Genomic DNA, 26203 nt, shown 5'->3' with positions numbered 1-26203 from the left:
TACAGAAAGGTTGGTAGATGCATGGAACAGTCTCCCGGAAGAGGTGGTGGAAACAGAGACTGCATCTGAATTCAAGAGGGCCTGGGATAGGCACGTGGGATCTCTCAGAGAGAGAAAGAGATAATGGTTACTGCGGATGGGCAGACTGGATGGGCCATTTGGCCTTTATCTGCCGTCATGTTTATATGTTTCTAATTGCACCATAATTTAACATTTTACATATAGCTCATAAAACTAGAAACTTAATTAAACTCCTTATACAATTATACCACCTTGTTATCTTTTGAGGAAAGGTGGTAAAATAAAATATATCATAAACATCTTAAATAAACCATATAAAATATGCAGAACATATGCATCTATGTCCTTTGATATAGGATTACCAGACGTCCAGATTTCCCCGTACATGCGCGGATTTCCTCCTACCCGATGAGAGCAGGCAGCAGGGGGGCAGGGCTAGGGTGGGATTGGGACAGGACTGGTGCATAACAGGGTGGGGATGGGTGGACCTGGGTGGGCCTGGGGGCGGGTCTAGGGGCGGGTCGGGATTTTATTACAGAGAATATGCCAGAGACTCGGGATAAGGAATTCAAATCCAGAAGGGAAGGGACAGAGGCTCGAGGATCACTGTGATAACAGCCTCCATTAACGTGGCATTACTGCAGAATAGTCTACTGCTACCATGGTATTCCTGGGGGATTCTGAATGCTTCCTCCATTACTGTGGTAATCATTACCGTGTCACCCGCTATTCCTAACTCCCTCTGTAATTCTATAACCCCAATTGTCCTGTTTGTTTGATTAGATTGTAAGCTCCATTTAGTAGGGATTGATTCTTATATAGTTAATGTAATATACAGTGCTCTGTGCGTCTGGCAGCACTATATAAATGATAAGTAGAAATAAATTATGAATATATATCTGGAACAAAGAGGTACATATTTACACCAGCTCTAGAGCTGTCCTAAGTGTTCGTACCTTTGCATATATGTGTGTTAAATACTTGGTTATGCTAGATTACTATAAGTAGTGTTACCAGACGTCCAGATTTAGCTGAACATATCCTCATGTTAGAGGACTGTCTAGGCATCCAGATGACTTTTCAAAACCCGGTACTTTGGCTGGGTTTTGAGAAGCGTTGAGATCGGGGCCACGTCAGGAGGGCATCTGTGGATGAAGTTGAATGAAAAAGGGGAATATATTGCCTTCACTGAATATATAGAAAATGTGGGTTTTTTTTAAAGGAGAAAAAATAACCCCACAAACAATCAAGTAGGAACAAAAAACCCTGTAGGAATGACAAAACAGGATGGTTAGTGACAAATTCTTTTATTGATATGTGCCCAGTTTCCAATGTAGAATAAAATACAGACATTTGATTGATGGTCAATCTAACATGGGATGTGTTTCAGCTACCAAGCCTTCATCAGGAATCCTATTGCATAGCTCATTATCTAAACATAAGCAAGTGAAATGGTGCCAAGTGAGAAGTACAAATATCAGGAAGAGGCAATTGCAGGAGTTGTAGCAGAAAATCATTTGTAGTTTGGGTACACAGAACAGTGGTATTCTGCAGTGCTTCCCTCCCCTTCTCTGTGACTTGTCTCATCTCATTCCACGCAGAGTATTTGAGGATGAACTGAACAAGCCGCTCAAAGGAAGTTTTCCAGAATCAAAGCAGCAATCAACAGTTGAAATGACTCAGATCCCTCCCCTTACAGTTCTCTTTCCAGGGAATCCTTGAATAAAAAACAGAAACATTAGATTGAAGAACAGGGGTGTCAAACTCAATCACATAAGGGGCCAAAATCTAAAACAAATTTTCTATTAATATGCTTAGTCTTAGTATAAGAATAGATCCTTCCTCGCCCTGAGACACCTGTGGCGCAGTCAGGCACTTCTGTGGAGCGCCCTGCTCCAACCTAGCTTTTACACTGGGTCCGGGTCCTTCTGCCTACAAATGGGTACTGAGGCAGAATGGTGAGGAGTTTGAAGCACCACTGGGACCGGGGCTGCACAGTCAGGCACTTAGATGCAACACAGTCACCAAAAGCCACATAAAACGGCCAGCCGGGCTGGGTTTGGTCCCCGGGCCTTTTGTTTGACATGTGTGGTTTAGAGCAGTGTTTTTCAACTTTTTTACACCCGTGGACCGGCAGAAATAAAAGAATTCTTTTGTGGACTGGCAAACTTCTAAGACTGAAATTTAAAAAACACATTTCCGCCCCGTCTCCGCGAGCTCGGTCCCCGCAAACCATCTGATCCCATCCGCACAAGCCTCAGTTATGATTTTATATTGAACGTATTTTATTAAAGTATAAAAAGAAACAATATTCTGTACAATTATCATTTTATAAATACAAATATACAGAGCAAGAACCAGCAAAACCCCTGTCTCCCCTCCTCTTCACATATATCCCCTCTATTATCAAGAAAACTGAACAAGCCAAATTATTACAAAATGCTACACAGAAATATCATACTAACAGAATACTGCAGTCACACATGACAGGAATAGTGTTAGGGGAGTTCCCCCTGTTCAGAGAGAGTCCTGGAAGCTAAATAAGCACTGCCTGGGCTTTGCAGTCCCCAGTTATGTCTCTAGCAGAATATATTTCAAATCTGATATATTCTAATGACAAAATAGAAATAAAATGATTTTTTTTCAACTTTTTGTTGTCTCTGGTTTCTGCTTTTATCTTCTTTTCACTCTTTTCCTTCCAGTCTCTGCCCTGTCTCTTCAATCCAGCATCTGCCCATTCCATCCACTGTCTGCCTCTTCCAGAAACTGTCTGTCTCCCCCTGCCATCTCTCCTCTAGACCACCCCCCTTTGGTCTGGCATCCAACATCTTCCCTCTGTTCCCTCATGGTCTGGCATCTTTCTCCTTTCATCTCTCTTTCCCTCCCCCCTGTGGTTTATAGCATCTTTCTCTTCTCATTTCCTCCACTCAGATCTGATATCTCTGTCTCCTTCCCTGTTCTCTGGCATCTCTGTCTCCTCTCTCTCTTCCCTTCTCTGGTCTTCCTTCTTTATTTTCTGCCTCCGTCTAAATTAAATTCTTTCTTACTATGCAGTCCTGTTTCCCTCTTTTCACTGTGTCTACCCACAGCATGCCACCCCTTTCCTTCACCCCTCCACTATCTCACTAACTCTATCTTCTTCCCCCATCCAGTATATGCCCTTTTTCTTTATCCCTCCTTCCATCCAGTATATGTTCTCTTTCTCCACTTCCATTCAGCATTTGTTCTCCCTTCTCCCCAGTTCCATCATCTGACCTCTTCTCTCTCCCCCTTCTCCCCACTTCCATCATCTGCCACTTCTCTCTCTTTCCCCCCACTTCCATCATATGTCTCCTTCTCTCAATCTCTCCATCCACCACAAACCCATCTCTCTCCCTTCCTCTCACCTTTCTTTTCGATTTTGGCAACAAGATCGGTAACGCCACCGCCCCCCCCCCCCGCTATGACACTCAAAATCGGCAACGGGCCTTCTTCTCCCCCCGGCATCAACAGCACTTCAGATTAGCAATGCGGTGCTCTGTTCAAAACTTTCCTCTGACTCGAACTGCCTGGGCGGAAACAGGAAGCTGAGTCAGAGGGAAGCTTTGGGCTGAGAACCGCATTGCCAATTTGAAGTGCTGTTGATGCCGGGGGGAGAAGGAGGCCTGTTGCCGAACTTGAGTGCCGTCGCGGGAGGGGAGGAGAGGCCCGTTGCTGATCTTGAGTGCCGGGGGGACCGTTTCCAAACTTGAATTGCGTCGCAGGGGGGCCACCAATGTTGCTCATCGCCGTTGCAGCCAGACGCTGCCGATGGCCCCAATCAGATCTTGCTGGCCCTGTGCGGATCGGCAGGAATTTTCTGCGGACCACCACTGGTCCGTGGCCCGGCAGTTGAAGAACAGTGGTTTAGAGAATCTGGCCCAAAACGAACCCCAGTCTAAATCGTGCATAAGTTATGTGTTGATCCCACAGATATATATATTTTTTTAATTCTTTATTTATATTTTTGAAAATTATACAATGTTCAGGAGAAACAGAAAACATTAATAAACAGATATAGATCTCCAATTATGAGAACAATCAAGAAAAAGAACCCCTACTCTTCCTTAGACCACCATATAAAGGCAAATGTAAGGGGCGGTGGACAGAAAAATATGCGATCAATAAAAAAGAAAAACAATTAAAGGAAAATGCATTAAACTGAAATTTCTCATTCATCAATCATGCATTTTTAGTTGGATCAATACCATTGGAGATTTTCTTAAACTCTACGAAGGCTCTCAAATTCTCTGGATTAGAGAATGACACGGTGGTTGTTACCCGCGGCTAGCCACGGGTAACCTGCCAAAACGGTGACCCAAAAAAAAGGTCAACGCGAGATCGGGGACGAGGCCATTCACCGCCTCGTGGAGCGGTGAATGGGTAGCACGCACAGTGAACGAGCGTGCGGTCCATAAGCCCCCTTTCTCCCACCAGCCATCCAGCTATGCGTCTCCCTCCCTCCCTTTCCCTTACCTTCTCTTATGGCGAAACTGGCGATTTGTATAAGGCTATGCGCTGTATTACAGCCAGAGCCTTGAAGTCACGTTGCGTTGCCTGCTGGAAAAGTCTCCTCTGACACAACTTCCTGTTTCCGATTACATCGGAGGAGACTTTTCTAGCAGGCAACCCGATGCGACTTCAAGGCTCCGGCTGTAATACAGCGCATAGCCTTATACAAATCGCCATACGAGAAGGTAAGGGAAAGGGAGGTTGGGAGGGAAGGAAATGCACGGCTGGCTGACAGGAGGGAGCTGCTGGACTGCATGAAGGGTGCTGGGGGAGGGGGGATGGAGAGGAGAAGACGGGGAAGGGGCGGTGAAGGGGACAGCAGGGACGGGGCGGTGAAGAGGATGGTGGTCTGGGGACGGGGTAGTGACAGTAACAGAATTTTTCCCCGTGTCATTCTCTACTCTGGATCAAAGGAAACACCCACAAATTCTATAATAGTGTACACTTCTTTAGTGAACATGTCTGAACCGCTAATGCCCCTCCCATGGTCACATCCCTTTTCAGTTTTGGGCTAAAAATTTTGTGCGTGTGTCTTTATAGAGTAGGACTTAGCAAGTTGCGTGCGTAAATCCAAATTGTTGCCAATTAGCACCAAATTTTTGACACTAATTCACTCATTACTTCATTAAACTACACACAAATTGGTCATGCGCCCTGAATTTGCACTTGCAATTTTTCAGTGCCATTTATACAGTAGAATTCTCCTATTAATGTGGTTAGTTCCAAAGCTAATGAATAAATCGTTTTGAATATGTTCTTTACCAAGCATTAAGGCCTTGAGGATCCTGGACAATTCTTTTCACACACATTATGTCATCAAGAATATTAGAGTCCAGTAGAGCTGAAAAATGCAAAGAGAATATAGCTTCAATTATTACTCTAACCATGTTCTGTTTTCATTACAATAAAACATATCAGATGACAGCATTATATTATACCCTCCTAATAGGGGGTGACATTTTGGAACTCATTGATAGTTATGTAAAACTTTTGAAGGACACTTTTATTTGGCAATGTATTTATGTGAACAAAAATACAGTAAATTGCTCCTCATCATGACAGGAGTAGCCATGCAGATGATAATGAAAAATTGGAAAAGTTGGGATAACTTAAATTATAGTTTTTGGTGGGAATCCTTATGTCAAATTTATAAGTTTGAAAACATTCATTCTATACAGAGGGGACACCATAGCAAATTTAAGGAAATTTGGGGCCCATTAACAAAATATTGTAAGTTATGAAATATTAATATTATTTCCCTTTGATTTATGAAAGATTGTTATACACATCTAGGAGGGGAGGGAGGTAGGTTAGAGTGGGAGGTAGGATTTAATAACTGTATATTATTTGTTGGAATAGAGTGCAGGTTGTTATATTACATGGTTGTTCATATGTTTGCACTATGTATTTGAATTAAAAATGAATAAAGAATTAAAAAAAAATAAAGTACTTCTTTGATACTTTTTTAAAAATTCTTTATTGATTTTCTAAACTTCAAAAGTGCAATACACAAATATATATCATATAATCTAATATAATAAAACGCTAGGCCGCGCATGCGCACTCCCATCGCGTGCGTCCGTTTTCTGTGAGCTGAAAGCCACCGCAGATAGGAGTGCGCATGCACGCGAAGCTCTCTCTATCCATCCCCCCGAGGTGGATGTCGGCCGCCTGAAGCTCGAGGCTTCTGACGCAGGCGACGATCGTAAGAGGAGCCGCCACGGCACCTTAAAACTTAAAAATCAACCTTCAAACTTCTCCAAGGCAATTAGCCATCGAGCTCCACTCCAGCACCAGCGGAAGTTGAGTTTTTCAAAATTGTGAGACTGTGGGAAGGGAAGGGGGAGGGTGCCAAGGAACTAGATAGCAGGCCTGAACGAGGGAAGGGAAAGGGGGGTAGGGTAAAGAACGTGCTGTGGCTGCTGCACAGAGGGGGGGGGGGAATAAATGCTGTTTTTCACTGTAGATCCAATCAAATTTGTAATTCTGTGCCAAGCCTTGAACTGCTCTGGGGAAAAAAAAAATACCGTATTTGCTGGCGTATAAGACGTCTTTTCAGTACCTTAAAATCCTCCCCAAAGTCGGGGGTCGTCTTATACGCCGGGTACTGTTTACATGCCCTTACTTTACATTAGAGAGCTGCACGGGGACGCCCCTAGGGTCGCGGGGATCCCGTGGGGACGCCCCCTAGGGTCGCGGGGATCCCATGGGGACGCCTCCGAGGGTCGCGGGGCTGGATGTACTCAGTCTTCTGGATGTACGCGGCTCTTCTTCTCCCTACCTTCTCTGCTTGCAGCACAGAGCCGAACGGAAGTCTTCCCGACGTCAGCGCTGACGTCGGAGGGGAGGGAGGGCTTAAACAAAGCTTAAACAAAGCCCTCCCTCCCTCCGACGTCAGCGCTGACGTCGGGAAGACTTCCGTTCGGCTCTGTGCTGCAGGCAGGGCAGATAAGGAGAAGGAGAGTAGCTTTGCGGTTCGAGTGGCTACCAAGGGAGAGGAGCGGCCCGCCCCGCCCCGGGTGCAGCACAGCCGGCCAGGTTCCCTTACTTTTGTGGCACTTCCCCGACCAACTGATAACAGCCCGGGTCCGACAATCCTCCCTGCCCTGTAGCCGCGAATCTAAATTACCTTCTTACAGCAGCTGTAAGAAGGTAATTTAGATTCGCGGCTACAGGGCAGGGAGGTTTGTCGGACCGGGGCTGTTGTCGGTCGGTCGGGGAAGTGCCACAAAAGTAAAGGGACCTGGCCGGCTGTGCTGCACCCGGGGCGGTAGAGAAGGTGTGCGGAAGAAGGGGTAGTCTTATACGGCGAGTATATAACAAACTCTATATTTTAAATGTAAAAGTTGGGGGGGTCGTCTTATACGCCCAGTCGTCTTATACGCCGGCAAATACGGTAGCTTCTGGGTCTGTTTGCTGATGTTTTCACGAGCAGGAGTCGGTTTTGAAAACACCTGGTGTGGTTCATGGAATGGGAATGGGGGGGTGCTGCTGGACAGGGAGGAGGTAAAAGTAAGTGAAAAGGGCTGCTAGCACCCATTAATGTAACGGGCTAAAAAACTAGTAAGTTAATAAAAGCATATTCAGCTTACAAACATGCATAACCAACCATTTTCTCCCCCCCCCCCCATCCAATGATTATTCAATAAAACACAGAAACATAGACTATCCAAACAACCTTACCCTATTCAGATTAAAAATATCCTCCCACCCTCTTCCCACTTTCAAAAACTCATGAAGATTTAGGGCTCCTTTTACAAAGGCCCGCTAGTGGTTTAACGCGCGTAATACCGCACGCTAAACTGCCGGCCGCACTAGCCGCTACTACCTCCTCTTGAGCAGGCAATAGTTTTTAGGCTAGCGCGGGGGTTAGCGCGTGATGAAAAGTCACGCACGTTAACCCTGCTAGCGCGGCTTAATAAAAGGAGCCCTTAGTTATAGGACAATGCATTTATGTGACCGAAATGAGCATGATCGTAGCGGAGGATGTAAGAGAGTCTATGAGTCTATGCTGTATTGTTATTATGTATTTTTTTATGTTGTTTTGTAAACTGCCTAGACCACTAGTTTTTTGGGATAGCCCTAATGAATATGCATGAGAGAGGTTTGCATATAATGGATTTGCATATAATGGATCTGCCCCATGCATATTCATTAGGATTATCCTCTAAACCTGACTGGCTGGTGGTCCACTAAGACAGGGTTTGGAACCACTAGTCTAGACTTTGGCGGTATATAAATAAATAAATAAATAACTATGTAGAACAGGGCTGCCCAAGTCCGGTCCTCGAGATCTACTGGCAGGCCAGGTTTTCAGGATATCCACAATGAATATGCACGAGAGAGATTTGCCTGCACTGCCTTCTTGGTAGATCTCGAGGACCGGACGGGCAGCCCTGATCTAAAAGCATGCAAAATTCCTCTTCTAAATTTAACTATAAAATCGTAAAATAATCCAAGCAACCACCAACACTAGTACAACTGTCATCTACTATTGGGCCTTCTAAGTAATACTGCTACTACTATTTATCATTTCTATAGCCTAAAAGGTATACGCAGCGCTGTACATTTAACATGTAATAGATGGTCCCTGCTCTGAAGAGCTTACAATCTAATATGGACATACAGACAGGACAATATAGAGGTTGGGGAGTTTCTTGCAGAGAGAATGAAAGGATGGATATGGATATCTTATGGTGAATGGGAATTAGGAGTTGAAAGCAGCCTCAAAAAAGTGGGCTTTTAGCTTGGATTAGAATACTGCAGTCTGTACAGACATATGGTGTAGCAAGATAGAAGGAACGGAGTCTGGAGTTGGCAATGGAAGAGAAGGGTATAGATAGGAGGGAAGAATCCTGAAGAATGTTGTGCTATTGCCTAGCCTGCCAGAGAAAGCCACTAGGCGTGATTCTGCAAACAGCGCCTAAGCGTGATTGACACGCAGCTAGTGCCATTTTTCTAGGTGCCGGCCAATTTAGGCGCCATTTACAGAATCCGGGCCTTTCATCACTTGTTGATCTCACATTATTGTAAATTACCAAGAAAAAATGTTATTTGTTAAAAAAAAAAAAAAGAGAGTGTGAAAGAGAGACAGACAGGAAGAGATAGAAACTGTTTCTTGTTACAGAACTTGAACTACTGATTCTTTGAACTGTGACTGATTTACTCTTTTTAAAATTTATTTGTACTGTATTGTTTATTATTGCATTTGGCAATACAGATTATTTATTTTGAAGATCTCAGGTAAACATTATATTCTATAGTGCCTTTGCCATCCACTTGGCTTTTTGGTAATCTTTTGTACTTTACTGACATCAGGATAAACATTAATATTTTTACCTCCCTTATCCTCCAGGTTCTTGCACTGGTTGTGCTCCTGCTATTGTCCAAACCCCCCCCCCCTCCCGCCCACACATACACACACAAACTTATTTTAAGTGCCAGCATCTTCTGTGATATTTATTCAGTAATAACAACATATTGTATACATAGCATTTGTTCCAGCCTTTGCATTCTCCTTTGGACTGGAATATCTAATCTCATCTTTATTTTATATACAGTATTTTTTCTGATCATATTTTCATGTCGAACTATCATACCTATGCTATTGAAAGGACAGGAGGAACAGAATCATTTCATTTGACATGCAAAAATAACGAATATTATGTTGTATATACCTGAGCATTGGATTTTGCAGGCTTTATTGTCTCTCCGACTGTTGTTGCACCACCAGGCACTGTTTATTTGAAATATCCCATATTCAGTGGGACTGTTGTGCAATGACGTGTCATAATAACTTGCATAATAGGCCAAGCAGGCATCTGTGAAAACCGATGGAAAAGTTTTCAGAAGACAATGAAAGCAGATTGCATCGATCCAACAATGAACTGGACTCTATGCAGGTTATATCATTAGGAAAACAATACAAGATTGATCTAAACCAGGGGTCTCAAAGTCCCTCCTTGAGGGCCGCAATCCAGTCGGGTTTTTAGAATTTCCCAAATGAATATGCGTGAGATCTATGTGCATGCACTGCTTTCAATGCATATTCATTGGGGAAATCCTGAAACCCCGACTGGATTGCGGCCCTCAAGGAGGGACTTTGAGATCCCTGATCTAAACATTGAAAGGGGAAAGGTTTAGAACAAACGCCAGGAAGTTCTTTTTCACTCAGAGGATGGTGGATACATGGAACGCGCTACCGGAGGATGTGATAAGCAGAAGCACGCTACAGAGCTTCAAACAGGGTCTGGACAGGTACCTGGAGGACAAAGGGATTGAGGGGTACAGATAGGAGTAGAGGTAGGTAATAGTTAGAGGATTAGAGGCAGTTACAAAATTAGTCAGGGACACTGTTCAGGCAATAAGGCCTGATGGGCTGCCGCGGGAGTGGACCACTGGGCAGGATGGACCTCTGGTCTGCCTCAGCGGAGGCAACTTCTTATGTTCTTATATGAGTGTCAAAGGCCACATGTTTTTAGTTAGGTGCTCAGCTCACAAAGAATCAGAAGCATGGAAACATTCCTATATAACACCTATACTCAAGTCAACTAAATTAGATCCTACACTCCCACAAAGTTATTGTCCTGTCTCAAATCTGTTTACTGAGCAAAGTAATAGAACACTTTATATTGGAGCAATTACTTGCATTCACAGTGTTTCACCTACATTAGTTATTTTTTTTATTTTTTATTTTTTACATAGTAACATAGTAAACGATGGCAGATAAAGACCCGAATGGTCCATCCAGTCTGCCCAACCATACAAGCTCCATAAATTAATTATTTAGTTTAAATGGTCCTTTTTCTTAGCTATTTCTGGGCCAGAATTTCCTAACATTACTCTTGAATCTACTACCCCTCAACCTCAAATTATTCCCTCTGGTTTTACCATTTTCCTTTCTCTGGAATAGATTTTGTTCTACATTAATACTTTTCAAGCATTTGAACATCTGAATCATATCTTCCCTGTCCCTCATTTGTTTGCCTTTAATAAAGTTCCTAGATCCAATACATCATTTCGACAGTTTCTCCTTCTTTGTTTTTTGCTACTTGATCTCCACTGCAGAATCGTTGGATTTCCCTTTGTTTTGTCTTCACATTTAATCTAAGACAGGCAGGGTTTCGGTCTGGTCATAGGGCTACATTCACTAAGCAAACTGATCGGTTTGCGAACCCTTTGCGAACCGATTTCCCTCTTGCAGTTTTCACTAATCTGTTTTGCGATCCGATTCCGATCCGCGCATGCAAATGAGGGGAACTGCATGCAAAGTAGGCAGGGACGCGATTCACTAAACAAATTTGCCGATTCGACTGTGCTGACTGATCAACCCAAAAAGCGACCGCTGAAGTCGCTGAAGCCCTTTCCGACTGCCTTCTCCCGCCCTGCTCTCAGCCCTGTCAGCCCCGATCTCCTGCTTCCCCGATCTGCCTGCCTGCCCCGACGCTGCCCTGATCTGCCTGCCTGCCTCGATCTGCTTGCCTTCCGCGACGCTGCCCTGATCGCCTGCCTGTCCTGACTCTCCCACCTTTCCCCGCAGTGTAAGCTTGTGGTTTTAACCCACAGGCTTTAAGCAGGTTAAAACCACGGGCTGTAAAAAAAGTTTTTAAAAAAGTGCCGGGCCGGAGGTCCAGCGCATGTGTAGAGCATCTAAAGATGGTGTGCGCATGTGCGGGGATCGCCATAGAGCAATCCGTGCCGGCAGATGTGAGCGTTCCTTCGATCGCCCCATCTGCATATTGGAGTTTGCTAAATTCTTTATACCTACCTGGATCGCGCCCGGATCAGGCCCGATCGGGCAGGTTAGTGAATCTGGCCCATAGTATTGAAGCCGTGGTCTATTGTTTTTTAAGTGAGACGTTGGGAATTTTGGACAGTGGCTATTTAGCACTGACAGTATCTCTTGACTTGGCAGCAACATTTGATCTGGTTGATCATGGATTATTGTTAAATAAACCGAGTACTATTGGTTTATCTTCTACAGTGTTAGACTGATTTAGGTCTCTTTTGAAAAACAGAACCTATTCAGTCAAGGTGAATTTCATCTCTATCAAAATATTTTCATCTTTTGTTTGGTGTGCCTCAGGGTTCTGCATTATCACCAATTCTTTTTAACATTTTTTTTAGCCCCACTGTTTACAATAATTTAAGAATTTGGGCTTAAAATATATTGTTATACACATGATATACTTATTGTTGCTAAGATTGATCCAGTTTAATTAGATTTAACACATATAATACATGGATTGTTTGCAATTGCACAGTGGCTTAAAGATCAAATATTAGTTTTGAATAGAGAAATGTACTACTTCCTGTTGGATAACTGGACATTATACTCAACCCCTGTAAGTTTTGTTTTTATTAGGAAAAAAGATATCAGCAGTATAAACTTTTAAATATCTTGGAATCATGGACGATTATCAATTAACTTTTGAAGATCAAATCTCGACTTTGGTAAAATCTTGTTTTTATTCATTGAGAAAGTTACAGGTGGTAAGTTTTTTTTGAGGAGCACAATTTGCATACTCTTATTCGTGCATTTGTAATCTCAAAATTGGATTATTGCAATATTATACTGTATATATGGGTCTGCCAAAAACCAGTCTTAAAAGACTACAAACAATTCAAAATATCACAATTAAATTATTCGGATACAAGAAAAAGTATGCTAGAGTTATACCATTGGTTTTAGAATATCATTGGTTATCAGTTCAATATAGGATTCAGTTTAAAGCTTTTAACTTAGCTCATAGAACTTTTCTTCACAACCAAATTTTTTGTGTGCATTAACTATACCATATACAGTGTTCCCCCGGTCATTCACGGTTGGCGGTTCGCGGTCACAGTCATTCGCGGTATTTTCTGACTGCGACCGCTGACCAGAAGCGGATAGCTGGAGAGGCAGGAGAGAGCAGCTGGAGCACCGGCGAGTGAAGGAAATCACTCGCTGTATGCTCCGACCGCCTCTTCCTGCACTAAAGTCGGGCCTTACCAATCAGGAGCTGCTTTGACACGCAGCTCCTGATTGGTAAGGCCCGACTTTAGTGCAGGAAGAGGTGATTTCCTTCACTCGCCGGTGCACAGGCTGCTGTATCCTGCCTCTCCCACTGCCCTCTCCAGTCTCTGCCATGAAAAACCATATTCGGGGGTTTTCAAGATTCGCAGGGGTTCCTGGAACGGAACCCCTGCAAATTTCAGAGGAGTACTGTATACCGACAAGAACTCTTAGGTCATTCCAAGATTAGTTCTCCCTTCAATAAAAAGGGCAAAATGGGAATCAACCAGAAATAAAGCTTTTTATTTTATGGTACCGAGCTTATGAAATCAGCTCTCACAGGAATTGAGACTAGAGGGGAATTTTAAGGTTTTTAAAGTTATGTTAAATCTTTTTTTTCAGGAGGTATTTGGGGAAAATTCTATTGTGAAAATTTACATCAGATATGATATTTAATATGATTTTTTTTTTAAGAGTAGAGAGAATATAATATACATGAACCAGTAAGTGTTATGATTGAATTTTGGTTTAGGTCTGACCTCTCTTTGATGCAGTTCTTTTCTCTTTATTTTATTTTATTATATTTTAATTATTGTAAACCGCTTGCACCTGTCATAAGAACAAGAGGTATATCAAGTTTTAATAAAACAAGACAATACGGGGCAGATTCTGTAAAGGATGTCTAACTAAGCATCTACAATGTGGACATTCACCAACTTAGGCATCCAAATAAAGTAGATAATAAACTCAATTAATGACTTTAACAAGCAATAATTGAAAGTTAGAAGTCCAAAGGCTTGGCGCGATTCACAAAATAGGCATCCAAAATTTCATGGACACCCATCGAAAAAAGCTACACCTATAAAATAGGCATGTGTGTGACGTGGGCATGATGTGGGAGTGGCTTCAATTTGGACATCCATTTAGAGATTCGCATGCCCGAATGCATCTACCTAACAACTAAAATATAGGCGTTGCAAAACCAGGTCTACTTTGGAGTGTGAGCTGGGTGCTAGGTAGACATGTGTTAGGTGGACGTGACTTTGGCGTCACTTAGGCATGCCTTAGGTGTCTGTTTATAGGTGAACAGGGCTTTTTTTTTTTTTTTTTTTTTTTTTTTTAATTCTTTATTTATTAGATTATTCATTACAATATCTTTGTAACAAACATGCATGAATGAACACAAAGTAAAAAATACAATGTAAATTCCCAACGGGAATTAACATAATAATAAGGAAACTAATTCAACCATGTCCTAGTCCACATTAAAACTGATCGCCAGTGCAAATAAAACATCAAAAGAAATATTTCTATCTACTCTCTAGGAACAGGCAAATGGCTATTTATATATTGAACATCATCCTCCAAAAATATACTAAATATAAGAAATTAAACTTTCAACAAAGGTTTCTCTTTAATAAAATCTTCCACCTGGGCTGGATCAAAAAACACATATTTCTCATTTCCATATGATATTAGGCATTTGCATGGAAATTTTAAGAAGAAAGTAGCTCCAACTGCCAAAACCTTTTGCTTTAGCTGGAGGAACTGTTTCCTCTTAAATTGGGTCTGTCTAGAGACATCTGGAAAAATAACCACCCGTTGACCACAAAACATCTCTTGTTTTTTCAGGAAATATAATTTCAAAATATCTTGTTTCTCAAGTTCTGTCTTGAAGGTCACGAGAAGAGTTGCTCGTTTTTCAATTATGTCTTTAGATGACTCCAAAAACTGTGACACATTCAAACTCTCAGGTGTTACTATTCTATCCATTCCACCTTCCTCTACCTTTTCTTTGGAATCTCTTGAAATGTAGTATAGATTATCGACCTCAAAGGTCTCCACTTTACTATAATGTAATATCTCCCTCAAATACATTTTCAAGAGTTCCATTGAAGAAAGGTAGTGTGTGGTAGGAAAATTTAACAAACGAAGGTTCTTAACTCTAATAGCATTTTCCATTTTTTCTAATTTAGCATGTAACATCATACTATCCTTTATATTAGAAACAGCACTAGCTTGTAAATTACCCACTGCCTGATCTAACTTTTCAACCTTTACAGCTGTTTCTCCAATTTTATCATTTTGTTCTTTAATTTTCACAGTTACATCAGATGAAAATTGACATAAATTCAAAACGGTTTTTTGTAAAGATGACTCTATTCTATTAATACTAAGCCAAACATCATTAAGAGTGATCACTTTATCCCTGGGAAGAACATCCGAGCTTTGCCCAGTACTCATCTGCACTGGGGTTAGTTCTTTAGCCTGCCCCAGGGACTGTCCTGAAACCTCCAAACCAGATAAAGACAATGATTGAAGGGAAGAAGAAATTATTCCTTCCTTGAAAGGGGAAGGAGATTCTTCTAACCGTAGGGAATATGATGGTTGAGGAGGTGGTGTTGGTTCCCCAGAGGATAAGGAGACAGCTTGAATATTAAAAGTTACCTGTTCCTCTACAGGAGGTAAGACGGGAACCACAAGATGGCGATCCATCGGGCCTGTTGTTGCAGCAGATGGTATTGCCTTGGCTTTCCTCTTACCCATGCTGAGGAGATGGTAGTCCTGCTCCCTGCTCCTCTTAGGCTCCGAAGGGGCTCAAAAGGGGCTAACCCCTTTAGCCACGCCCCTTCGGCTCGCGACCCGAGGCTCGCGACCGCGGGCCGCGTACCGCGGCCGCACCGAATATCAAGGCTCCCCGGAGGACCCTCTCAGCTGGCTGGGTCGGGCTGCTGCGGGACTGCCTGTCCCGATGAAGACAGTGCTAAACAGCACTAGCGACAGGCTCCCTCGGCAGCTGCACCGAATATCAAGGCTCCCCGGAGGACCCTCTCAGCTGGCTGGGTCGGGCTGCTGCGGGACTGCCTGTCCCGATGAAGACAGTGCTAAACAGCACTAGCGACAGGCTCCCTCGGCAGCTGCACCGAATATCAAGGCTCCCCGGAGGACCCTCTCAGCTGGCTGGGTCGGGCTGCTGCGGGACTGCCTGTCCCGATGAAGACAGTGCTAAACAGCACTAGCGACCTGAACAGGGCTTTTAATTTTGAAGTATAAAGGACTCCAGGTTGATACTAAGCTCAAAATATGTTTAATAATGCAAAACACATGCAAAATATATATATTGCATTCTAAACTTCTATTTTAGGGCTAAAAAGGACTCCTATTTGATAATAATAGAAAATGATGTTTAATAATGCATTACTCAAGCAAAGCACATGAAGACAGACTTAAAGATCTCAGTATGTATAATTTGGAGGAAAGGCAAAAGAGGGGCAATGATCGGGACATTTAAATACCTATATGGCATAAATGTGAATGAGGAGAGTCCCAATTGGCAAGAAGCTCTGGAATGAGGGGACACAGGATGAAGGTGAAAGGGGATAGACTAAGAAATAACCTTTGAAAATACTTTTTCACAGGAAGGGTGGTGAATGCATGGAATTGTCTTACTGTGGAGGTGGTGGAGAGAAAACATGTATCTGAATTCAGGAAAGCTTGGGACAGGTATATTGTATCTCTTTTTTTTTTTTTTTTTTTTATTTATTTATCATTTTAATGCATCCTATACAAGATGTTTAAAGAAATACAGAAATATATTATTCTCTTAGTCATATTACATACCAAGAATTGAAATTTAAACATCCATATAAATCATATAATACAGTCCACAACTTAAGGAGAAGAGACAAGATGAAAGTAAAACCCCTCGGGAAAGGGGAATATACAAAGGAAGTATATTGTATCTCTAAGGGAGAGGTAGGGATAGCAGATAACATGGATAGGCAGACTAGATACACTATGGGCTCCTTTTACTAAGCTGCGCTAGTGTTTTTAGCGTACGATGCAGATTAGCGAGAACGGGCTACTAGGCTTGATGCACCATTAGTCTGACCCAGTAAGGCTATTTTTATGTTCTAAGAGGTTGAATAAAAGGGAAATTTTTGGAAATCAATTTGGGACCAAATTAATAATTTATTAGAGAACCCAGTGGCATTATCCTATGATACTGTGATATTTGGTATGGATATGAGAGCAAAAAGTCAGATTTCTGCAAATAACAATAAATTATTACTAATAATGACAGGGGTTGCCATTCAACAAATCACATATAATTGGAAAGACTGGAGGAGATTAAATTATAACTTTTGGTGGAATTATTTATGCCATATCTATAAAATGGAAAGATTTACTGCATTACAAAAGGGATATTTTAAGAAATTTCAGGATGTGTGGAAACAAAATATTGTCAGGATTAAGTAAAAATTATTTCACTTATGTTTATCAGTTTATGAGGTAGGGAGGGGGGTATTTTATTATTACATGTATCACACAATAATGGAGTATATGGTTGGGAGGGATGGGTGAGGGATAGGGATAAGAATCTATGTAATATACCAATGATTGTTTATAAGTGATGTATTTATTGTTACTGTGAATGAAAATATTAACACTTAATGTAATTTGTGAAAATGAATAAAGAATTATAAAAAAAAAAAGGAAAGCTGGAGCTTGAGAGAAAGGGGAGAGTTGAATATGGAATATGAAAGAAGAATTCCTTAAGAGATCGAAAGAAAGGAAGAGACAGGGAGTCTGCAAAATAGAGATACTGAAAACGTGGCAGAAGTGGCACAAAATTAAGGGGAAAATGGGTAAAAGTGAAGAAAAAAAAAAGGAGACAATGCATGTGATTCCAGAGAGGGACTGAAAGGGATTAGAGAGGAGGAAGAAGAAAACTAGCACTCACAGTTTGCAGCAGAATAACCTTTGTATCCATCCAATCCAGCCCATTTTGCAGCTTTAACCACTTCACAGTGTCCGATGGCTTCACACTTCAGGATGCAGATGCCAAGAAGGACAAGGACAGCGAGAGTCTTCATTTTCTCAGAAGAGAGCCGAAATTGAATAAAGTAGGGAAATTCTTAAAAAGGCAATTATAGGAGTAGAATGAAAGATAAAGATGTTAGTCAAGCAAGATGACAAGACATTCTGACAAAGTGAACTCTTTTTCTGGAATTGCCTATGCATCGATAACTGAAGGAATATACATTCAATTGAACATGGGGGGAGGGGGGAGGAATTGTGTTAGAAAAATGAAAATGAGATGTATGAAATCATTTTCAGTTTGTTCTCTTTAAACAAAGCAAATGAACTCTGAATAATTCAAAATGCCATTTGTTTGAGCATCATTATAGTCTTTATGATCAGGAAAAACTCTACAACAAAAACACGCTGGACACTATGAGGCTCAGCAGGGATCAAATGCATGACCGTTGGGATTAAAGGCTAAAGTAGAAACCACAAGTGATGCATAGCTAGGGTTACCAGACATCTGAATTTTCCCGAATATGTCCTCTTTTTAGTGGACATGTCCGGGTGCCCGGACGGCTTTTCAAAACCCAACACTTTGTCTGGGTTTTAAAAAGCTTCTACGTTGGGACAGCGTCGGGAGGACATCTGCACATGCGCGGATGCAATGTGGTAACATCATGAGCATGCACGAATGTGTGTGATATCATCTCATTGCATCTGCTGTCATAGGCCCCCTTAAGGCGATGGCTCATGGGGTAACCTATGGCAGAATTTAATAGCCTATGGGGTCAATTTGGGCTTCATAAAGGCACGTGAGCATGAAACCACACACCACCAGTATTTCAGTTCTCAGTTCTTGTCCCTCAGGGAAAAACAAGAAAAACAAGGCTTATGGCTTCCAAACCAAAAATATAATGTTCAACAGAAAAAGACAGCTTCAGGTTCAGCTCAGCAGGGAACAAAAACAAATCAAATTCAAAACTTCCCAGTTCACACTCCAAACCTCTCAGGAACAGTCCCCTTGTAAAGTTTAGGGCAGTTCTAGGCTCTGGTGAGCCTGCAGTTCATAAGTTGAACAGTTTCATATGTTATAGTAACCAATTCCTCTTTGATATGAGATAGGCCTATATGGCAGTTTGCCTAGCTTGTTCCAGTGTTAGGACACTGGTTGCTAGCAGTTTAACTGCTGGTAAAGATTGACTCTGTTGGATGGAAAAAGTTGTAACAAAAAATAGCCCATTTAAACCCACCACTGAAGCAAAGCAGAGTTTCTTCCCTCTTCCTGCTGCAAACAGGTAGCAAATGCCCTACGGAATACAAAACAGCACAGGAAAAAGCTAAGAGAAAAACTTTCTCTGCCTCTGTAACTCCTTCAGACTTTGTACCGGGGTTACCAACTTAACAGTGCTTTCAAAAATAGTCCCACAACAAAAACAGCTTGCAAAAGCTCTCTACTTTCTTATCGCTGTTGGCTGGCTCTAGTAGAGAAACATACCTCCATTTCGTCAGATTCTCTAGCTGGTTTTATGTCCATAAGTTGCTCACTATGAGCTTCCATCTCAGGAGGCATCTGTCAGGCAGCTCTAGTGCTATGGCTTGTGGCCACTCTATCCCATCCAGAGCTCTCAGCTCCTCCAGCCTGTTCATCTGCCTCTCTCTAGCCTTGTTCTGTTTATCCACCTACAGGCAAGCCCCTACCTGTCAGGTGTAGGGAACTCTCTAAGTGCTCTGAGGGGTGACGTCAGAGTTGTGTGCCTGCTCCCTCTGGTGGTAGCTGCTGGTAAATCTACAGCCTGGTTAAAAGGTGTTTTAAACTTAGGTTATGTTATGTGTGTAATGGTTTGCTCAATAAAGAAATATTATATATATATAAAAAAAAAAAAAAAAAGGAATGAGTGTCAGGCTGCTGTGTGAATGCTTCTGGAGGGACATAGTTTAGACTGAGTATCATACTGCGCTTACGCAGATGACTTCCTGAACAGTCCCAAGGATGAGAACAGTTTGAGGGGACGGAGCTGGGATGTGACTTTGGTGTAATAGGGCAGGGCTGGGTGGAACTGGCAGGCCTGGGGGTGGGGCTATGGGTCCAGATTTTACGAGAGTAAAATCTGGTAAATCTATGCATAGCCAACATTGGAGCCAGTAAATTGTTACTCTCTAGGGCAGATGAAGGAGAAATTTGACCCTAGAGGAGTTCAGCAAACCAGCAATGGGTATCTAAAAAGGTACATGCTGGTCCAATGAGCTCCTCTGGGGTATGCTTCACTTATTCACGGTGTCAGGTCAAAAGCGCGCCGGGACAAAGGCGTGCCCAGACAATTAAGCGCAGCATGGAGGCGCGCGCCGCTCAAAATTACTGTTTTTAGGGCCCCGCGTTGTGGGGGGTGTGGGAGGTTGTAACCCTCCACATTTTACTGAAAACTTCACTTTTTCCCTGTTTTTAGGCAAAAAGTTAAGTTTACAGTAAAATGTGGAGGGTTACAACCCCCCAAACCCCCCATAACGCCGGCGCAGTGTCTATTAAGTAAAGTGGGGGGTTTCCCAACAAAACCCCCCCGTTGGAGCCCCTAAAAACAGTAATTTTGAGTGGTGCGTGCCTCCGCGCTGCGCTCAATTGTCCGGGCGCGCCTTTGTCTTTCGCGCCGTTGTCTATGAACCCTTATTCACTGGCTTCTACTTTGATAGTGCAGTTCCTGTTTCTTCAGATGTAATTTTTTAGCTGCTGCACTTGAGGATCATGAGTTTGATCCCCAGTGAACTTTTCAATCAGACATTAGATATTTTACTGTTGCTAGAGGACTTACAATTTAAAAAGAAAAAAAAAAAAATCACAAACAGCTGTGGTGGGTCCCCTAATTCATAGCCTACTGCTCTAACCATTAGATTACCTCTTTGACAGCTTGAGAAGAGTTAAGGAAGAAGTAGCTGTCATCATCTGACCTATCAAATAGAAAATTTTGAGAACTAATTAATATAAGAGTGAATGGGACATGTCCATACCAAGCTGTAATCAATTTAGAAGGGGCAGTGATGACTAAAAAGGTGGAGGACTAGCCCTTTATATGAAAACCAATATTGAAGCAACTGAAATGCAGGGGACTTGAGGAAAGGAGGAAGCAATGTGGATCGTCTTGGAAAGAGATGGACACTCCATTACAACTTTCTACAGACCTCCAACACCTCTTACTATGCATACTGGCAAAATATATATTATATCATGTCATTATGAGGCTCATTGTTTTTTAAAATAGAAAAATGTCCAAAAGTGGCAAAGAGCAGCACTTGGACGTCTTTCTCGACAAAATGTACACGTTGCCATTTTTGAAACTGACTTTCTAGATATAAGAACATAAGAATTGCCACTGCTGGGCCAGACCAGTGGTCCATTGTGCCCAGCAGTCCGCTCACGCGGCAGACCCCAGGTCAAAGACCAGTGCTCTAAATGAGTCCAGCCTCACCTGCGTATGTTCCAGTTTAGCAGGAACTTGTCCAACTTTGTCTTGAATCCCTGGGGTGTGTTTTCCCCTATAACAGACTTCGGAAGAGTGTTCCAGTTTTCTACCACTCTCTGGGTGAAGAAGAACTTCCTTACGTTTGTACGGAATCTATCCTCTTTCAACTTCAGAGAGTGCCCTCTCGTTCTCCCTACCTTGGAGAGGGTGAACAATCTGTTTTTACCTGCTAAGTCTATTCCCTTCAGTATTTTGAATGTTTCGATCATGCTAGGCTTTTTGTCTGCTAGGTTTTTTGTCTGCAGTGCAACTATATTTCAAGGGGGCATGTTGGAGGTGTGTTTTGAGTGGGCTTTGGGCTTAGAATTTTGATGACTTGCAGTGATAATCAACCATTTCACAAAACATCCAGGGCACAATGTTGACGTTTGGGGCTAGACCTGTTTTTAAATGAACAAGGGCCAAAAAGGTAGCCAAACTAAACAGATGACCACTGGAGGGGTGAAAGCATGGCCCCCCACACTCTCCCACTGGTCACTGATCCCCTTTAACCCCCAAATATTTGCATGACAACAGCAGATACTATGGCCAGTCCTAATATAGCAGCAAGCAGGTGTTTGGAATAGCCTGGTAAGCATTGCAGTGGACTCCAGATAAAGGGACCCAGGCCCATATCCAACCCTAACAAGTACATTTGTGGTAGAAAATGTGAGCCCACCAAAAACTCATTGTACTGCCATATAGGTGACACCTGCAGCCATAAGGGCTATTGGGGTAGAAGACAGGTGGGTACAGTAGGTTTTGGGGAGTTTTGAAGAGCTCACCATATAATATGAGGGGTTATTGTGAGATGTGTACCTGGACCCTTTATGTGAAATTAACTGCAGTCCCCCTAAGGTGCCCCACTGCTCTGCTGGCATGTCTGCGTGGCCAGCCCATTCTAAGCGATGGCCCCTCCTACATTCAAATGGCTTGTTTTATATGTTTTGCTGTTCAAAAAAGATAGACGCACTAGAGGCCAAAACATCTAGATAGACAATTAAAAAAAAAAGAAAAAAAAAGATAAGACGTCTTGCGGTTTCAAAAACAGACATTTTGTGCACCCGATTTTTTAATGTTTTTCTCAAAATGGCCATACTCGGACTCAAGCATCGTATCGAAAATGGGCCTCCACTTGTATTTTATACAAGTCACAGGTCCACAGAGCCTTTTGTAAAATGCTACAAGAATTAAGCATGTGCACGCCTGGACATCTGAGATATATATATATATATATATATATATATATATATATATATATATATATGGGTTTTTTTTTGTTTTTTTTTAACTTTAAGCTTTATTGTAATGCAATTCCACATAATCACAGAAAACAGAGCAAGTCTTTTTGAATAAACAACTGAAACTAGACAGGCAGGTATGTAAGGTTCCTTTAATACACCCACCTTAAACTCTACTATGGTTACACACGTTCTCCTTATCCTCCTCCCTCCTCCCCTACTATCCCCTCTACTCCCTTACACAGCAGTAATGGATTTCCAAAGTTCAAACCGTTTCCATGGTTGAGAACACCTCCCCATTGTAGAACATTTTAGTGCAGCAAGCTTATACAAAACATACCAATCCTCTATATCTTTGGGTGGTGGGAAGGGGTCAGTGGCCACTGAAGGAGTAATGGTGGGTCGTGCCTTAATCCCTCCAGTGGTCAACTTGTCAGTCTAGGCACATTTTTGGCCCTTATTCATTTTTAAAACAGGTCTAGCCCCAAATATCTAAATGGTGCTCTGGACATTTTGTTAAATGTTCGATTATCCATGCAAAATGTCTAAGTCCTAAGCCCACCTAAAACACATCTTCAACATGCCCCCTTGGAAGTCTTACAATTTATTAACTGATTTTATAACCTGGTTTGTCTTTTATTTTATGTATGTTTTTACTGATATAAACTGTTTAGTTTTTTTGTAAATGGTATATAAAAGTTTTAATTAAATAGATGAACAAGGGACAAACAACCTAGGGGAAAAAAATCTAAAATATGGGTTTTGAAAATAGTGATTTCAATGTTTTAGCAAGGGAAACGTCCAAAATGCCATTTTATGCCAATTGTTGGGACATTTTTCTCTTTTGAAAATGAGCCCTATACAGTAGTGTGTTTCAGGTATTTGTGATGTCAATGTCATGCATTGATTGTGTATTTTGCTGCTGTGATCCGCTTAGTTTTCAGATGTCCAAAACAAGAATAGAGCTTCTAAAATAACTACCACAGTTAAGCAGATTAAATTAGAATGGAAAAATGTCCAAACTTAAACTACATTGTTATATATAGAGCACCTAATATTACCTCTATCTGTGCAGCTATTAGCAATAATTTCTGCCTATAAAATTTTGAGTCCTTTTCAAAATTCTTGCGTTGGTATTTAAGGTTATTCGTTTATTTTTATTTTTTTAAATTCATTATTGATTTTTAAAACTTAATATTACAATACAACAAATGTAACATATAATAATGCATTCAACTTTCACATGTTTTTAATCAACCATGTGAAAGTTGAATGTAATATTATATGTTACATTTGTTATTCATTTTAAAATCCCTTGGTATCTAACGCAGGTAATGACACTTTATCTGCCTTCTAGATCTTTAAGATCGGAAGGGGCAATACGACTGTCATTAAATGAGTTCTCACAAGTACATTATGAAAAGGCAAGGGTATCTGCAATTTCGACTGCAGGGGTGCTCTTATGGAACAAATTGACAGAACCATTGAGAGCATTTCCGGATCGACAAAAGTTCAGGAAAGTGCTGAAAGCTACTTTGTTTGTGGAGGCGTTTAAATGAATTAATATTAATATCTTATGGAGACATTGATATTATTGTATGTGACGGTGTTTAAATGAATGAAAACAATTTTATGAAGATATATATTTTTTGTATGCTGCTGTATGTATGTCCGAATATTATGCCTGTATTTTGTAAGCCGCTTAGGTGTAAGCGGGAAAGACATTTTTTTAAATAAATAAATTTATTCAGCGATAGTTCCTATAGGATAGTGGCACTGAATAAATGTAGATTTTTAAATACCATGGTCAGATGTATAAACAAAACAAAAACACAGTTACCTCTGTAGCTAAATACTGTTCTGTGTGTGTGTATGTATGTATATATGTATGTATATATATATATATATATATATATATACATACACACACACATTTTGCAGGGATAATCGAACATTTAAGAAAATATCCAGGGCACCATAAATATCGACTCATTCTAAAGAGAGAGTGTGGCGCAGTAGCTAAAGCTCCAGCCTCATCACCCTGAGGTTGTGGGTTCAAACTCCACTGCTCCTTGTGACCCTGGGCAAGCCACTTAATCCCTCCATTGCCCCAGGTACATTAGATAGATTGTGAGCCTACCGGGACAGACAGGGAAAAATGCTTGAGTACCTGAATAAATTAATGTAAACCATTCTGAACTCCCTTGGGAGAACAGTATAGAAAAATAAATAAATACAGTATATATAAAATTAAACAAAATAAGAAAAAGGGAAGCAATTAATATATATGAAGAAACTTACCTTGCTGTCACCGTTCTTTGTGACTGAGGTTACTCCACAGAGAAAGATAATTCCTGTGAGCTCTTTTGCCCCTTTTATTTCCAGACGCCTCTCTCACCAACAAATCAACACAAACTGGGAAGGGTGCCTATCTTTTAACACCCTTTATAGAACTGCCCCCTATCAGCCTAAGTACATTTGCAACCTAAGTGTTTACTGTAGAGAAAATATGCTCGCTGACAGAAAAGACTAAATAAACCCAGCAGTGATTGTATTAGTGAGGAATTTACTAGCATGCATGGGGAATCAGCGGCACAATTTACAAAACAGAGAAAAAAAGCTCTTTAAAACTTCCATCAAATGGAAAATTCACTGGCTAAAGCATAAATACACAGTCAAAAATGGGACCCCCTCCCAACATTTTTCAAATACCGTATTTTTCGCTCTATAAGACTGGGAAGACAGGGGGGTAGGGCATCAGCTGTGGTCCAGGAGAGTATTTGGTAGAGTCAAGGGACGTCAACCACGATGGATGCCCAGTAGCTCCTGGCCACTCTAGTGCCAACTTCAAAATGGAAATATAAGAACATAAGAATTGCCATACCGGGATAGACAAGGTCCATCAAGCCTAGTATTCAGTTTTCAACAGTGACCAACCCAGATCCCAAGTACCTAGCTAGATCCCAAGTAGTAAAACAGATTTTATGCTGCTTATCCTAGGAATAAGCAATGGATTTCCCTAAGCCATCTCAATAATGGGTTATGGATTTCTCTTTTAGGAAATTATCCTAACCTTTTTTAAACCCTACTAAGCTAACTGATTTCATCACATTCTCCGGCATTGAATTCCAGAGTTTAATTACATGTTGCATGAAGAACTATTTTCTCCAGCTTGTTTTAAACCTACTACTTAGTAGCTTCATTGCATGACCCCTAGCAGTAGTCATGTGAGAGTACTGCTAGGGGTGCCATTTTGAGATCGGCCTCTGGACCACCAATGAGTTGTCAGATAGCCACTAGAATTGTTGGGCAGTCCAGGGGAGGGGGGAACTATACATCAGATTGGGTCTGGGTGGGAAAAGGTAAGAAAAGTAATAGTAACAGTAATATATTACTAGCAACATATCACTTGTAATATATTACTTTTAAAAGTATGAGCAACCAGCCAACTGTTGAATAAGTTACTTTCCAAAATTAATATAAAACAGTCATTAATTTCTTTAGGAAACAGGAATATACCACAGTTATTAGACTAGGTAGGCTACTGTGAAAAATAACGTATTACTTTTCTGAGTCTGACTTCACCCAAGGACTCTATGCCTTAGTCCTCTCCCACA

The 26203-nt window shown here is 41.5% G+C and overlaps 1 protein-coding gene across 5 annotated transcripts; it reads right to left on the bottom strand.

The window, feature by feature from the left end:
* Positions 1-1311: 1311 nt before the first annotated feature.
* Positions 1312-25044, bottom strand: LOC117357802 (lysozyme C, milk isozyme-like). Of its 5 annotated transcripts, XM_033938930.1 has the most exons (6): positions 24888-24987; positions 20743-20794; positions 17790-17963; positions 9729-9872; positions 5314-5392; positions 1312-1738 (listed from the first exon to the last, which is right to left on the bottom strand). In XM_033938930.1, exons 3-6 carry the CDS (start codon positions 17920-17922, stop codon positions 1684-1686), a joined length of 411 nt encoding a protein of 136 aa, XP_033794821.1. In that variant the 5' UTR covers positions 17923-17963; positions 20743-20794; positions 24888-24987; the 3' UTR covers positions 1312-1683. The 5 variants fall into 5 exon arrangements, with proteins under 5 accessions (XP_033794821.1, XP_033794819.1, XP_033794822.1 ...); XM_033938928.1 differs by lacking the exon at positions 20743-20794 and having other exon boundaries at positions 24888-25044; XM_033938931.1 differs by lacking the exon at positions 20743-20794 and having other exon boundaries at positions 17790-17925; positions 24888-25031.
* Positions 25045-26203: the final 1159 nt, after the last annotated feature.

The sequence above is a fragment of the Geotrypetes seraphini genome, chromosome 3 (genome assembly GCF_902459505.1).
Source record: "Geotrypetes seraphini chromosome 3, aGeoSer1.1, whole genome shotgun sequence".
Classification (NCBI taxonomy): Eukaryota; Metazoa; Chordata; class Amphibia; order Gymnophiona; family Dermophiidae; genus Geotrypetes; species Geotrypetes seraphini.
This window is presented reverse-complemented; position numbering and strand designations above follow the sequence as displayed.

What these genes read in the sequence shown, in the direction of transcription:
- LOC117357802 (XM_033938927.1), bottom strand. Translation starts at nt 19,424, where the DNA reads ATGCCTCCTGAGATGGAAGCTCATAGTGAGCAACTTATGGACATAAAA. An exon ending in AGGTTATTCTGCTGCAAACT is followed by an intron (nt 9,873 to 17,789) that starts GTGAGTGCTAGT and finishes CGGTTTTCACAG; the next exon opens with ATGCCTGCTTGGCCTATTAT. An exon ending in CCTCAAGGCCTTAATGCTTG is followed by an intron (nt 1,739 to 5,313) that starts GTAAAGAACATA and finishes TTTTTATTCAAG; the next exon opens with GATTCCCTGGAAAGAGAACT.